The 16,122-nt window shown below is 41.2% G+C and overlaps 1 protein-coding gene across 2 annotated transcripts in view; it reads left to right on the top strand.

The window, feature by feature from the left end:
- The first annotated feature begins 4,726 nt into the window (after positions 1-4,726).
- The window catches only part of LOC137413189 (retinol dehydrogenase 12), a 62,128-nt gene continuing 50,732 nt past the window's right edge, over positions 4,727-16,122 (top strand). For both annotated transcript variants that reach the window (XM_068098593.2, XM_068098596.2), the window contains exons 1-2: positions 4,727-4,817; positions 15,424-15,603. In XM_068098593.2, coding sequence (XP_067954694.2) covers positions 4,796-4,817; positions 15,424-15,603 — 202 coding nt within the window. In that variant the 5' untranslated portion in view covers positions 4,727-4,795. The remainder of the gene's footprint in view (positions 4,818-15,423; positions 15,604-16,122) is intronic.

Genomic DNA, 16,122 nt, shown 5'->3' with positions numbered 1-16,122 from the left:
CGACGTGGATGAGACATTGGGGTGATTCCATCTCTCCCTCCCTAGGAGGGACTGATGATGAATTGGTAATGGCAAATTATGATGTTGAGTTGGAGATGGCAAATTTTGATGAGAGTTGAAAATGGCAAATTTGATTGGTTAGGAGGGAGAGAAGACGAATTTGGTTTATGGGAGGAACGGGGAAGACAGTAGGGATGTTTGTTGATTTGTAAAGTAGATGTTTATGGGTAGTGTTGTGTTTTGTGGATACAGTAAGGGGTAAGGGAGGGGCCATGTAGGTTACCTGGTGGGGGGGGGGGCGTACGATAGGAACGTACCTGTCTCACCTGGTTCCCATGTGCCCCCAGTGTGCATTACCTTATATTGCGTGCACTTTTGCGCCCTTACCACCTTACTCACTTGTTTCTTCTTTTGTCTCCCACCTCCGAGGATCTGGCTTTGGGGTAGAGAGAGAGGAGAGAGAGGTGCTGGCTACGCAGTTGTGGGCCTGCACTTTCGCTGTTGGCTGCCTGGATCGATACACCATATGGACCGCAATGTTTGTGGCCACCCACAATGGACCGCAGCTCTTTTGCGGCCAAGCACCACCCGTGGAAGGACCTATGGGTCAACGTGGCACCTATGCCATAAAGGTGAACCACTGTTAATTAACACCAAGTGCACCACAAGAAGAGCAAGAGACACCTGCAGGGTTAGGGGTTGTCGAATTTATTTTTATTCCAATGAACAATGGTGACTGCACCGATTGGTGGTGGGGTGGTGCTTTTGATGCTCGGAAAGGGTGCTCTGCACGTTATTAAAGGCCGTCGGCCACAGAGCACTCGTGGGTTGGTGTATCGATGCTGGCAAGCGCGCTCTCTCTATGCATAACATCTGCATGTGTTCCTCCAAAGACAGGTCCTGGATCGTAGTGTAAATAGCAGCGTAGTCTTGTAAATAATGCTCCCTACCGGCTGTATGTTTAGTTTGAGAATTCTTTCCGGATTCGGTTATCCTGTGGGTGTGTTTCTGAGAGGAGAAGGGTGCAACGTCGCAGGGGGACATATTTACTCATTTGTGAATATCTGTAAAACTGTCGCACTCAGGGTAGAGTTAATAGTAGAGGGAACTACATTGCGTGCCACACTAAAGTAGGTAAAAATTTATCGGGTCGGGACGCCCCGAGGGTAGAGAAGGGTGCAATGTTGCGAATATGGAATTTGGCCTCCATATCCGCTTGTAAATATTCCCCTATTTTTTCCAATACTCCCCAACTTTCCCCGATCCCCCATTCCCTAGTCCCATTGCATGTAAATAACAATCAGTAGAGCCGACCTTCCCCTTATTCCCCCATTAAATGTCGTGCCCAGGTCCACCGCACCACACGTAGACAACTTTCGGACATCTTCCTAGTTATTCTTAATCTATGTCAGTTAAGGCCTCGTTTCCATTAATTATGACTCTTCGTTGCACCAGAATGTGATTATATGGCACCAGTAGTGAGTTTAGGACCTTCCCATACCTCCTCCCATCTTCTTCCCCAACAACAACAACAACTACAACAACTACAACAACGGCGCGCGCGGGGAGTGTGCGTCCTCCCTCCGGCTCGGTTAGCCGCCATTATCCATGCGCCCCACGGGGTTACCACGAAGGGGCTGGCTGTCAGCTCCTCGTCAAGGGCGGAGCCTGGTAAACCCCCCCCGCACCCAATAAGAAGGGCGGACCGATTCCATCTGGGCGGAGCTAACGAGCCGAGGGCGTGTCACTCCCCGCCGGATATACGCAGCCGCTTGCCGGACGTGACGTCGGATGCGCCCCCAGCCTGGAGAGAGAAGTCGCCACCCCTCGAGCGCTGCAATACCTCCACCGCATCTCTTAAACTGGACCGTACGTGATCCTGCCCTGAGCACAGGTGCACCTGGAGCGATCGCTACCCGCTTTCCTGGCCATCAAACCCCGTGTGAGTGAGCCTTGTCCCGCGTTTACCTGTCGTCTGTCCGGGGATAATATAAGTGTGTTTAAGTGCCCACCTTCCTATGTTTCCCTCTTGTCCCTGTAATCTAAACCTTCCGCATTATTGTAATAACAACCTTTGAGAACCGTATCCCTGGTGTCGTGTCGTATTAATTCCAGCCGTGTGTCTTCTTTTTCCTTCATTGGTCTAGCATAGCGCGACTAGTCAACCCCGGGTGCAATCGGGGTAACTTGTACGGATACGGCGGCCATCCCGCTCGGCCCACCATACCATCAAAGTCGTATCTGTAACAATATATACACATATATATGGACATACAGGTCCAGTAAGGGGTATATATATATATATACATCCACAGACAGGTCCAGTATGGTGCGACGTCCTAATACACAAGTCCAGTTAGTTTAAATATGTCCTAAATCTAATCTTTTTACATTTTCCTGTTTTAACTTTTACTTTTGTCGCCTCTTCTTTTTTTTCTAAAGCACTTTGAGAATTTCATTTTTTTTTGGTTTTTTTGTATACAAGATCGTGGCTCGAGTTTACATCCAATACAAGATCGCGTTTTAAATGAAAAGCACTATATAAACAAGCATTCTGAGTATTGCGCTGCAATACATGTCCAAGCACCAAGCACCAAGCACCAAAGTTCAAAGTGCCATAACTTTGTCAAAAATGATCGAATATGCAAATTTATGCACGGTTGTTGCTGGTTTTCAAACTTGATCTGAGGTATGCTGAGACACATGTGTGTCACGCCTCGCCTCGTTGATAAGCCCGAAAGGTCGCTCCGTGGAGCAGCCTGCACGTATTGCACTGTGTGAATTATATAAACTAGGGCATGCCCGTACTATATATATATCTAAAATTATATCCCCCCCCCTCTATTTACATGAAATGGTTTGGTCCAAAGCGAACGGCTTGCGAGTACGGTGACAATCCCCCCCCTCTATTTACATGGAATGGTTTGGTCCAAAGCGAACGGCTTGCGAGTACGGTGACAATCCCCCCCCCCCCCCCCTCTATTTACATGAAATGGTTTGGTCCAAAGCGAACGGCTTGCGGAGTTTGGTAAAGAAATCGCCATAGCGTGCACAAACGCGCAGGAAAGCGAAAGAATCGCAAATTAGTTTTAATTAGTTTTAAAACATAGTTTAACGCCAACATAGTTTGCCAACGTGAAATAAATGAATACGCTCTCAAATGTGCCGTCCGAGGCAGAGTCTGTTCGCCACGTTCGGCACACGTGATAACTCGCTGCTCTCTGATTGGTTGAATCGTTTTTTGGACATAGCTCGGTAACTACTTGTCCGATTAATATGAAACCTTGAAAAGGCACATCCTCGGGTCCCCAGCAATATACCTGGCAAGTTTCAAGTATATCGGACCCGTGGTTGTCGAGAAACAGCGGTCACAGACAAACACACAGACATACACACATACACACACACACACACACACACACACACACAGATTACTGGAATTATTATATAAATTGTCGAGAAACAGCGGTCACAGACAAACACACAGACATACACACATACACACACACACACACACACACACACAGAGATTACTGGAATTATTATATAAATTATTACCAACTCACGGTCTGAGGTACCTGCGATTCAAGAGATATCCATTTTTAAAAATATTTTCGTTTAATTAACGATATCTGCCTCAGATCGCAAATTCCAAAAGGACATTTTAGTGCTGAACAGATCTGTGAAGTTTCCCCTCGATTGGATCAAAAATGAGGGAGGAGCTCGGTTTTAAAGGTTCAAGCTTAAAAACGTCATAACTCTGAAACCATGTGACGCATGACGTCATGCTCGTTGACTTTTTTTTCGTCATGGGTATGCGATTCTGCCTGCAAAGTTTGGCCTCGATCTGTTCAGCCGTTGCAGAGAAAAATGGGTTTTCGTGTTTTCATGAAAAACAATATGGCGACCGAACCACGTGACCTGTGACGTCATAATTACCATTAAAATATTCTACAGACCGAGTCCCTCCTATGGTGAAAATTTGATCTCAATCGGTCCTATTATTGCAGAGAAATTGGTTTTTAAAGGAAATTTAAACTTAAAATGGCACTGAGTTAAGGATCATCAGAATTATCAGAATTACCAGAGTTCAAAGTGCCATAACTTTGTTAAAAATGATCGAAACGTCGTGAAGTTCGAACTTGACCTGTACCTTATCATGAGGAAAAGATGTGCCAAGTTTGAAATCATTAGCATTAAGCGTTTAGAAAAAAAGTCCGGAAAACTGTTCTTTGCGTGACGGACGGACTGACGGACTGACGGACTGACGGACGGAGGGACGGCGTGCAAACCTATAGTCCCCTCCGGTGTACACCGGTAGGGGACTAATAAAAGCATTGATTGATTAATTCATTGATTGTCGCAAAATGCATCGTTGCGTTGCTACACGTAAGGGTCCTTAATGTTGTCGCATTGCAGGTTGTTGTCCAGCATTGTCCAAGATGTCTCAAATAGTGACCGACACAGACGACTTGTAGAAGCTTCACTTGAAGTCTGCGTGCACCGTCCCGATACTTTTGGTAATACAGTGTCGCAAAATATCACTTAATGTGAAAGTAAAATTGCCAGGGTAAGAACCATGACGTGCCCGAGATTCAGATCAAAGAGATACATGAGAAAAGGAAGTGAAACGAATACAAAAAAAACTCCAGCGGGAAATGGGAATACATTTTCAAAGAGGGAGGGGAGAGTCATGAGTGGGTGGGCAAGGATAGCGAGGGCGGGCACAAGAGAGAAGTTAAAGGGAGTGAGAGACAGAGAGGACATCGCACTGTAATGGAATCAAGGTACAACTATGTTGACGTTTATTTTTACAGGTTGGTATATTATGTTCAATGTTGTTTTTGGACACAATATGATGCATCGTTTCAGAAGAGTTTCTTTGCTAAATGTCTGCACCTTTTATTCTGTTGTATATAATGTTGTTTGTTATATTGGCCAGCTTGTAACCTCGGGCTTGTCCATAAATGACTTTTGCAGTGATACCTTTTGGAGTGATAACTTTTGGAGGTATAACTTTTGGAGTGATATCTTTTGGAGTGATAACTTTTGGAGTGATAACTTTTGGAGTGATAACTTTTGGAGTGATACCTTTTGGAGTTATAACTTTTGGAATGATACCTTTTGGAGTGATATCTTTTGGAGTGATACCTTTTGGAGTTATAACTTTTGGAATGATACCTTTTGGAGTGATATCTTTTGCAGTGATACCTTTTGGAGTGATAACTTTTGGAGTGATACCTTTTGGAGTGATAACTTTTGCAGTGATACCTTTTGGAGTGATAACTTTTGGAGTGATAACTTTTGGAGTGATAACTTTTGGAGTGATATCTTTTGCAGTGATACCTTTTGGAGTGATATCTTTTGCAGTGATACCTTTTGGAGTGATAACTTTTGGAGTGATACCTTTTGGAATGATACCTTTTGGAGTGATATCTTTTGCAGTGATACCTTTTGGAGTGATATCTTTTGCAGTGATACCTTTTGGAGTGATAACTTTTGGAGGTATAACTTTTGGAGTGATAACTTTTGGAGTGATATCTTTTGGAGTGATAACTTTTGGAGTGATACCTTTTGGAGTTATAACTTTTGGAATGATACCTTTTGGAGTGATATCTTTTGGAGTGATACCTTTTGGAGTTATAACTTTTGGAATGATACCTTTTGGAGTGATATCTTTTGCAGTGATACCTTTTGGAGTGATAACTTTTGGAGTGATACCTTTTGGAGTGATAACTTTTGCAGTGATACCTTTTGGAGTGATAACTTTTGGAGTGATAACTTTTGGAGTGATAACTTTTGGAGTGATATCTTTTGCAGTGATACCTTTTGGAGTGATATCTTTTGCAGTGATACCTTTTGGAGTGATAACTTTTGGAGTGATACCTTTTGGAATGATACCTTTTGGAGTGATATCTTTTGCAGTGATACCTTTTGGAGTGATATCTTTTGGAGTGATATCTTTTGCAGTGATACCTTTTGGAGTGATATCTTTTGCAGTGATACCTTTTGGAGTGATATCTTTTGGAGTGATATCTTTTGCAGTGATACCTTTTGCAGTGATACCTTTTGGAGTGATAACTTTTGGAGTGATATCTTTTGCAGTGATACCTTTTGGAATGATACCTTTTGGAGTGATATCTTTTGCAGTGATACCTTTTGGAGTGATATCTTTTGCAGTGATACCTTTTGGAATGATACCTTTTGGAGTGATATCTTTTGCAGTGATACCTTTTGGAGTGATATCTTTTGCAGTGATACCTTTTGGAGTGATAACTTTTGGAGTGATAACTTTTGGAGTGATACCTTTTGGAGTGATATCTTTTGCAGTGATACTTTTTGGAGTGATATCTTTTGGAGTGATATCTTTTGCAGTGATACCTTTTGCAGTGATACCTTTTGGAGTGATAACTTTTGGAGTGATATCTTTTGCAGTGATACCTTTTGGAGTGATATCTTTTGGAGTGATAACTTTTGGAGTGATACCTTTTGGAGTTATAACTTTTGGAATGATATCTTTTGGAGTGATATCTTTTGCAGTGATACCTTTTGGAGTGATAACTTTTGGAGTGATAACTTTTGGAGTGATACCTTTTGGAGTGATATCTTTTGCAGTGATACCTTTTGGAGTGATAACTTTTGGAGTGATATCTTTTGCAGTGATACCTTTTGGAGTGATATCTTTTGGAGTGATAACTTTTGGAGTGATACCTTTTGGAGTTATAACTTTTGGAATGATATCTTTTGGAGTGATATCTTTTGCAGTGATACCTTTTGGAGTGATAACTTTTGGAGTGATATCTTTTGGAGTGATAACTTTTGGAGTGATAACTTTTGGAGTGATATCTTTTGGAGTGATAACTTTTGGAGTGATACCTTTTGGAGTTATAACTTTTGGAGTTATAACTTTGAGAGTGATACCTTTTGGAGTGATACCTTTTGGAGTGATACCTTTTGGAGTGATACCTTTTGGAGTGATACCTTTTGGAGAGATACCTTTTGGAGTGATACCTTTTGGAGAGATACCTTTTGGAGTGATATATTTTGCAGTGATAATTTTGGAGTGATATATTTTGGAGTGATAACTTTTGCAGTGATACCTTTTGGAGTGATATATTTTGCAGTGATAATTTTGGAGTGATATATTTTGGAGTGATAACTTTTGCAGTGATAACTTTTGGAGTGATATATTTTGGAGTTATAACTTTTGGAGTGATACCTTTTGGAGTGATATATTTTGCAGTTATAACTTTTGCAGTGATACCTTTTTGAGTGATATATTTTGGAGTGATAACTTTTGGAGAGATACCTTTTGGAGTGATATATTTTGCAGTGATACCTTTTGGAGTGATATATTTTGCAGTGATAATTTTGGAGTGATATATTCTGGAGTGATAACTTTTGGAGAGATACCTTTTGGAGTGATATATTTTGCAGTGATACCTTTTGGAGTGATATATTTTGCAGTGATAATTTTGGAGTGATATATTTTGGAGTGATAACTTTTGGAGTGATATATTTTGGAATGATAACTTTTGGAGAGATACCTTTTGGAGTGATATATTTTGGAGTGATAACTTTTGGAGAGATACCTTTTGGAGTGATATATTTTGCAGTGATACCTTTTGGAGTGATATATTTTGCAGTGATACCTTTTGGAGTGATGTATTTTGCAGTGATAATTTTGGAGTGATATATTTTGGAGTGATAACTTTTGCAGTGATAACTTTTGGAGTGATATATTTTGGAGTTATAACTTTTGGAGTGATACCTTTTGGAGTGATATATTTTGCAGTTATAACTTTTGCAGTGATACCTTTTGGAGTGATATATTTTGGAGTGATAACTTTTGGAGAGATACCTTTTGGAGTGATATATTTTGCAGTGATACCTTTTGGAGTGATATATTTTGCAGTGATAATTTTGGAGTGATATATTTTGGAGTGATAACTTTTGGAGTGATATATTTTGGAATGATAACTTTTGGAGAGATACCTTTTGGAGTGATATATTTTGGAGTGATAACTTTTGGAGAGATACCTTTTGGAGTGATATATTTTGCAGTGATACCTTTTGGAGTGATATATTTTGCAGTGATACCTTTTGGAGTGATATATTTTGCAGTGATAATTTTGGAGTGATATATTTTGGAGTGATAACTTTTGCAGTGATAACTTTTGGAGTGATATATTTTGGAGTTATAACTTTTGGAGTGATACCTTTTGGAGTGATATATTTTGCAGTTATAACTTTTGCAGTGATACCTTTTGGAGTGATATATTTTGGAGTGATAACTTTTGGAGAGATACCTTTTGGAGTGATATATTTTGGAGTGATAACTTTTGGAGAGATACCTTTTGGAGTGATTATTTTGGGAGTTATAACTTTTGGAGTTGACTATAGTTTGGATTACATTCCAGACAAGATAATAAACTGTCGGATTACTGCTTTTCTTTTATTGTTACAAGATATTGTCGGATTGCTGCAAGATAATTAATTAAAAATTACTTTTATTGTGTTAGTCATTTTAGGTTCATAAAAATATTTTAAAACAACATGGTTGTGGGTATTAGTTAAGTGTATATATCGTCTGGGGCCCAAACGAAACATCTAAAGCTCTTGAAAACTCTCTCACCCCGGTGACATCTCCAAGGAGGAGCTAATAGACAGCTGGCCTTTCACTGCTTGGCTGTTTGTAGTTCATCGCTCCAAGGTGTGTTCCTGTTAGAGTTAAAAGAAAGTTGTCGGGCTGAGGGGCATTTGGGGGTATTGGTGTTCCCATGTGAACCCTTCGCTTATGATGTCGGGATCCTGGGTTCAAATCCTGTAGCGTATGCAATATTGCCTGCTGATGTCCTTGCAATTCTGTCTACTGTATTTGTCCTTGCATGTGATTAATGTACAACCTCCACAATGAAACTTGTTTGCCCATACTCTAACCTTTTAAATGTTGAGGGTCAAACAATCAAAGAAAATATTCCATATTATATTTTTATACATTATTTGGTGCAACTCGGTCGAGGCCCCGCCCCCTTGCCCCTCCCCCTAGCCCCGCCCCCTTGCCGCTCCCCATCGTACAGCCTTAAAGAATGTTAAAACTAAAACGACACTCGGTATAGAGCACATATATGCCTCCGCCAGGCTGAACAGTTTATGTTTTGTATCCCACTGATAGACTAGATCTGTATCTGGACCTGAACCAAAATGGAATCAACATGTTCTTGTCCCCTAACCAACTCATCCACAAAGTTGCGAACGGATTCGGATGAAACTTTTTGAGCCATTGTGCTCACAGACAAACAAACAAACAAACAACAAGAAGACGTCATGCAGAGCACGATATTAAAATCCACCCCCTAAAAAAAGGTTGCCATTGATCCATCAAATTGTCCATTTCATCAAGATTAAAATTGACGATCTTGATCAAAGCTTGGGTTTATAGGATGGAAAGTGATGCTTTTTCAGATGAAAATTGATGATTTTACAAGTTTGACCTTGAGCTGACCTTTCACCTCAAAAATAGTTCGTTTCCCAATTCAATGATGCACTATACAAATGCTATTAAATTTTCAAGTTAATTGGTTGAAAATTGACGGATTTTCAGATGAAAATTGATGATTTTGGAAGTTTGACTTTGAGATGACCTTTGACCTTTTGACCTCAAAAATAGTTGGTTTTTCAATTTAGTGACTCAATATACAAATGCTGTTCAATTTTCAAGTCAATCGGATTTAAAATGGCGATTTTATAAATTTGACCGACAGGTGACCTTTGACCTCAAAATCAATAGGCTTCTCAACTGTGACGACCTCTACAGCTTGGTAAAGTTTCTTGGTGAGGTCACAATTGTGACCTGTAGGCCAGTGACAAACAAACAGACAGATAGAATAACTAGAAATCGGTCAGAGACCGAGGACTTGCCGGAATGTACTTTTTTTTTCAGGGGTGTTAGTTAGAACGGAATCAGATAATGTTTGACACAGTTATTAGTAAAAAAAAAAACAGTTTTTGACCTTGAGTTTGACCTTTTAAGGTCATTCAAGGTCAAAGGTCGTATGTGACTTCCTATATGTCAGTAACAGTAAGTGTACTCTTGTACTTTTAGAGTTATAGTGGTTTAAAATATATTTTAAATGAAAACTCGGCCCCCCTGATTTCACGTTTTGGGTGACCTTGAGCTAGACATTGGGCCGAGAGAGTTAAAAATTGGATACAGTCGATTCCAGGGCAAGGCAAATATGTGAATAAAGTATGGCGATGCTATTTGCAACGATGTAGACGTAGTACTGCGCACAAACAGACAGACAAACAGACAGACGAGAAATCGGTCAGAGACCGAGGACTTACCAGAATTAAAAATATGGCGGCCGAACCACATGACCGATGACGTCATCGTTATTTATTTTCTAAACTAATTTATTCCTAGATTATGCTCAAGAAATTTCATCTGGACCGGATGAAGTTTTGTACTTGTCGGGTTATGACGTCATACTGGAGGCACCTATGACATCATCATTAACATATTTTATTCCCCATGGAGAGTTCTTTACAATGAGCCATGTCTCAATTTTTTCTATTCAGCACTTTTGGAGATATAGAGGTGCAAAGTTTTTCGGTTTTTCCAAGATGGCGGCCTAACCACGTGACTGATGACGTCATCATTATTATTTTTTCTCCACCAGTTTATGCCGACATGGCGCTCAAGAAATTGCATCTTGATTGGATGAAGTTTTGTACTTGTCGAACTATGACGTCATAATGGAGGCCTTGGGCTTCGAGAGTTAAACATTGGGCACAGTCTATTCCAGGGCAACTAGATTATGCTCAAGAAATTTCATCTTGATCGGATGAAGTTTTGTACTTGTCGAATTATGATGTCATATTGGAGGCACCTATGACATCATCATTAACATATTTTATTCCCTATGGAGAGTTCTTTACAATGAGCCATGTCTCATTTTTTTCTATTCAGCACTTTCGGAGATATAGAGGTGCAAAGTTTTTCGGTTTTTCCAAGATGGCGGCCGAACCACTTGACGGATGACGTCATCATTATTTCTTTTTCTCCAACAGTTTATGCCGACATGGTGCTCAAGAAATTGCATCTTGATTGGATGAAGTTTTGTACTTGTCGAATTATCGAATTATGACGTCATTATGGAGGCCTTTGGCCAAGAGAGTTAAAAATTGGGCACAGTTTATTCCAGGGCAAGACAAATATGTGTGTGAAGTATGGCGATTCTATGTGCAACGTTGTAGACATAGTACTGCATACAAACAGACAGACAAACAGACAGACAGACAAATCAACCAACCAACATACTTTTCCGGCAAGAAACAAACGCAACCGACCAATATGCTTGAAAAATCGTCGATTTTGCAAGTAATAAATCTGTCGTGCAGAGCACGATACGTGCGAAATCCCTAAAATGAGTTTTTGACCTTTGACCTATGTTGACCTTCTTGTTGACCTCAAAATGAATTGGTGGTTGAATTCAGTGACCTGATATGCAAATCCTCTTCAAATCAAGTAAATTGGATGAAAATTGAGGGTGTGTGTGTGTGTGTGTGTGTGTGTGTGTGTGTGTGTGTGTGTGTGTGTGTGTGTGTGTGTGTGTGTGTGTGTGTGTGTGTGTGTGTGTGTGTGTGTGTGTGTGTGTGTGTTTTGCAGTAGTGGGTGTGGTTTTGCATGAATGTGTTTTTGTTTGAGTGGTGCATGTTGTATGGGTAGGTGGTCGGTTGTTTTTTTTTTTTGGTGTGTGAGTGAGTGGATGAGGGGCTGTGGATTCTGCGAGTGGAGGCGGTTTTGTTGTAGTCTGTGTTCTCACTGGCTGGGGGTGGGGGTATGTACGCATCCGGGTGTAGCTGCTGCATGTGGAGGCGTATGTGCCCCTGTTGACCCACCTTAGCTGATCGTATCGAGGTTGAAGGGCTGAAACGGGATGATGCTGAGTACCTCGACTGAGGACCCGGTCAGTGAGGTACACTTGTGACCAGGTGTGTTTTGAAATTATGTACAGTGCATTCAGAAAGTATTCAGACCCCTTCACTTTTTTCACATTTTGTTATGTTGCAGCCTTCTGCTGAAATCGTTTATATTCATTTTTTCCCTCATCAATCGACACTCAATACCCCATAATGACAAAGAGAAAACAGGATTTTCGAAAGTTTTGCAAATTTATTAAAAAGAAAAAACTGAAATATCACATTGACATAAGTATTCATACCCTTTGGTATGACATTTGATATTTAGCTCAGGTGCCTCCCATTTCTCTTGATGATCTTTGAGATGTTTTTACACCTTGATTGGAGTGCACCTGTGGTAAATTCAATTGATTGGACATGATTTGGAAAGGCACACACCTGTCTATATAAGGTCTCACAGCTGACAATGCATATCAGAGCAAAAACCAAGCCATGAGGTCGAAGGAACTGCCTGCAGAGCTCAGAGACAGGATATATATGTACACTTGTATCGGCACTCACATCCCCTCCAACTCCCTCCCATTCCCTCCACACACCCCCACCCCTTATTTTTTTAAAAATCTATACAAGATTGAGGCTCTTGTAAGAGCTAGCATTAACCACATAAAAACAAACTGACACAAAAAACATAAGAAAAAGGGAGAGGGAGACAAGATGGGGAGAGAGAGGGAAGCACACAAGTACAACAGTAGACAACAGGGACATCAGGAGACCTGTGGGAGGGAGAGGGATTGGGGGGAGGAGGCATGGGAAGCGGGGGTGGGGGGGGGGGGGGTGGGAGAGGTATAAAAGACATGGACACTGCTAGGACTTCCAGGAAAGAAGTTGGTATTTCAGAAAAGTGGATCTGGGGTGAATTAATGGTTGTAGAAAAGATCAAGGTTTTGGATTGGGGAAGATAAGAGATGGTGGTGAACAGCTGTTTTGAAGACCTGGAGGGAGGAGTGGGATTGAAGATATTGAGGGAGTTTGTTCCAGAGGTGGGAGAAAAGAGGAATGAAAGAGTGAAGGTGAGCAGAGAGTCTTGATTTTGGCAGTTTAACCATAAGAGGGTTGCAGGCAGATCTTGTGCGACCTGTCGGAATATTTGGGGCACAGAGCACAGAGAGAGCTGGGGGAGCTCGGCCGGAGAGGAGTCGGTAGTAGACAGAAAGACCACAAACCTGCCTGCGGTGAGTGAGTGAAATGAAAGGCCCTTGGACTTAGCTTCATCGCGGGAGATTCCAATGATTCTGAAAGATTTGGTTTCAACAGCGTGAAGATGAGCTCGGTGTTAGGCAGGAGCACCAGCCCAGAGGGGATCCCCAAGATCCAGAGCAAGATCCATATCCAGAGCACCAGCCCCCAAAGCCTATGTCATCATGACCCCTCCTCCCAAACATGATTTATAGTGAATATCAACATTTTAAACTTAACCTGTGCATCGACAAGGCCCAGATATGGTCTTCCCATCGGTGTTAAGAAGCACAAATGTTTGGATAGAACGCACCATCTACGAATCTTCATGCATTTCCTGGACTTTTTTGATACTGACTGCAACATATCAACTTTTTGGATGAGTTAATCTGGAAGTTCTCAAACAGTTTCGTTGTGCCGACATACCCCTTTCTCACAGGTAAACTTGCAAGTAGTTTTCAGCTTGTTTAAAAGTCTTTTTAGTCGTTTCATTCCACAATCCTTATCTAAGAGGCACAATACATGTCCAGTCCACCCCAATTTACTTCGTTACTAATGCTTTCTGCACATGCGCGCCAAACAATCTGGGGGTGGATTACGTCATTTCAAAAGTCGCGTATATAACAAGAGTTCAGATGTTTCTTTTGCCAAAGCTTCTTTGTACCACACCCTTGGTATTAGGTGCCCATCTTTCCTGAAACAAAGGAAATGTTTAGAGAAGAGAAACTTGATTCCTCAGCAGACATGTCAGTAAACAGAGACAGTATACATGTCATTTTGACATTGCCTCGACCTATAACTGAAAAAGCTACAGAACCTTTGTGATGATCGTAAATAAACAAATATTTTTAGCCGCGTCGCAAGACGCTGGTCATAGAGTGCCCTCTGCTGTTGTTGTTGTTCTTCTTCTTCTTGTTCTTCTTCTTGTTTTTGTATACTGAATCGAGGCTCGTGAAAGAGCTAACATTTATTTCACAAACAAATCAACCAGACAAACAAAATATACAAAAAGAGGGAGCGGAAGACAAGATGGGGAGAGAAGGGGAAGCACACAACCACAACATTTGAGAGCAGGAAGAAGCAGAGAAGCTTCTTGCAGAGAAGACAAAACCTCAAAGCTCCACCCATTCTGGGAACCATAGCTCCACCCATTGTGGGAGAGGCTTCATATAAACAAATATCCACCATTTTATTAACTCGCATAGCTTTGAGGCCAGTTTTGTAGGCCCGTGGTGTCTTCCTCTCTCACACAGTTTTATTTCAAATCAAATTCGATATATCATTTCATTTTTCACAGTCGCTAACATAGTTTTAGACTCAGTTGAAAAAAAACGGGAAGAAAATCCGATGAAAGTTGCCCTTTATAGAACGAAATGAATTCTCAAAGGCCTGTAACTTCAAGTCCATTGAGATATATATTTTTTAAATCGCGGCATGGTCAGTCATACACCGCCCGAAATAAGAGACGGGAAAATGCCGAGATATATATATATTTTGTTTAAATCGCGGCATGGTCAGTCATACACCGCCCGAAATAACAGACGGGAAAATGCCGAGATATATTAAAAATTCGTCCATTTGATGACAATCGTCACGATGAAATATTTAATTTATACGTCGTCACAATAATGTGGAGAGAGGAGCATAGCTTCGTTCACGTGTCGCCACATATGGGAAATTGCCGAGATATATATTTTTTAAATCGCGGCATGGTCAGTCATACACCGCCTGAAATAACAGACGGGAAAATGCCGAGATATATTAAAAATTCGTCCATTTGATGACAATCGTCACGATGAAATATTTAATTTATACGTCGTCACAATAATGTGGAGAGAGGAGCATAGCTTCGTTCTCGTGTCGCCACACACGGGAAATTGCCGAGATATATATTTTTTAAATCGTGGCATGGTCAGTCATACACCGCCTGAAATAACAGATGGGAAAATGCCGAGATATATTAAAAATTCGTCGCCACACACGGGAAATTGCCGAGATATATTTTCACTTTGCACAAAAATAACATCAAGTAATCGAATCAATAGGAATGTCCTGTGCCTATAACATCGACGTTATAGGCACAGCTGCATCTAGGCATTGTGTAACATCGACGCGGCTTTTGTTTTAATTAAAACTTTTTGTACTTGTTTACTTTTCATCTGCATGTTTTTTACTGACAGGTTGTCAAGAAATGTCATCACTCAGTGAAAATGAAGGTTATAATTACAGACTACTCATCCTACGTTTGTTTTTGTTTTCCAGAATGCACATGGAGCTCCTTTGGCCTGGTGCTGTGCCTCGGCTTAGGCCTGTTTTGGCTGCTTAAAGGTGCCCGGTTGATCAGTGGTGCAAGTTGGCTGATCAAAAACCACCCTGATGCCTGGGAGGGTACATCTCTGGACCTGTCTAGCAGTATTGCTATTGTAACTGGAGCAAATTCAGGTATAAAACTCTACTTCAATGCTGCATGACTGCGTTAACCCATTATTTTTTTAAGGTCAAGTTTATACGGCTTTGTATATACTAGGGCATTGCCCGTACGTGGGTGCCCGTTCCTTGCCAAAAAAAAAAAAAAACGCTACCCGTACGCTCTACCCCGCCCGTACGCCCGTAAACAAAAAAAACAACGCTCTTCGCTTCCGCCCTTCGCTCTGACTGAATTGGGAGAAATAATGCGCATAAGAAATCGAATTACGTACCGTAATGGCGGTCAGCTCGTAACGCGCTCAGCTCTGCTCGTCTCACATCGGCCACGCCTACGCAACAAAGCGTTCTGTGATTGGCTGCCGGAAGTGAAGTCGTCACTGTCCGGAAGTTCGCAAATCGCAGTTACGATGAATCGTTTTAATTTAATCGCAGTTTGAATTCGTTTTAAAACATAGTTTAACGGCAACATAGTTTTCCAACGTGAAATAAATGAATACGCTGTCAAATGTGCCGTCCGAGGCAGAGTCTGATCGC

Source organism: Myxine glutinosa, chromosome 1 (genome assembly GCF_964187855.1).
Source record: "Myxine glutinosa chromosome 1, kmMyxGlut1.1, whole genome shotgun sequence".
NCBI lineage: Eukaryota > Metazoa > Chordata > Myxini > Myxiniformes > Myxinidae > Myxine > Myxine glutinosa.
The sequence above is the reverse complement of the archived record's forward strand: the minus strand, read 5'-3'. Positions and strand labels throughout refer to the sequence as shown.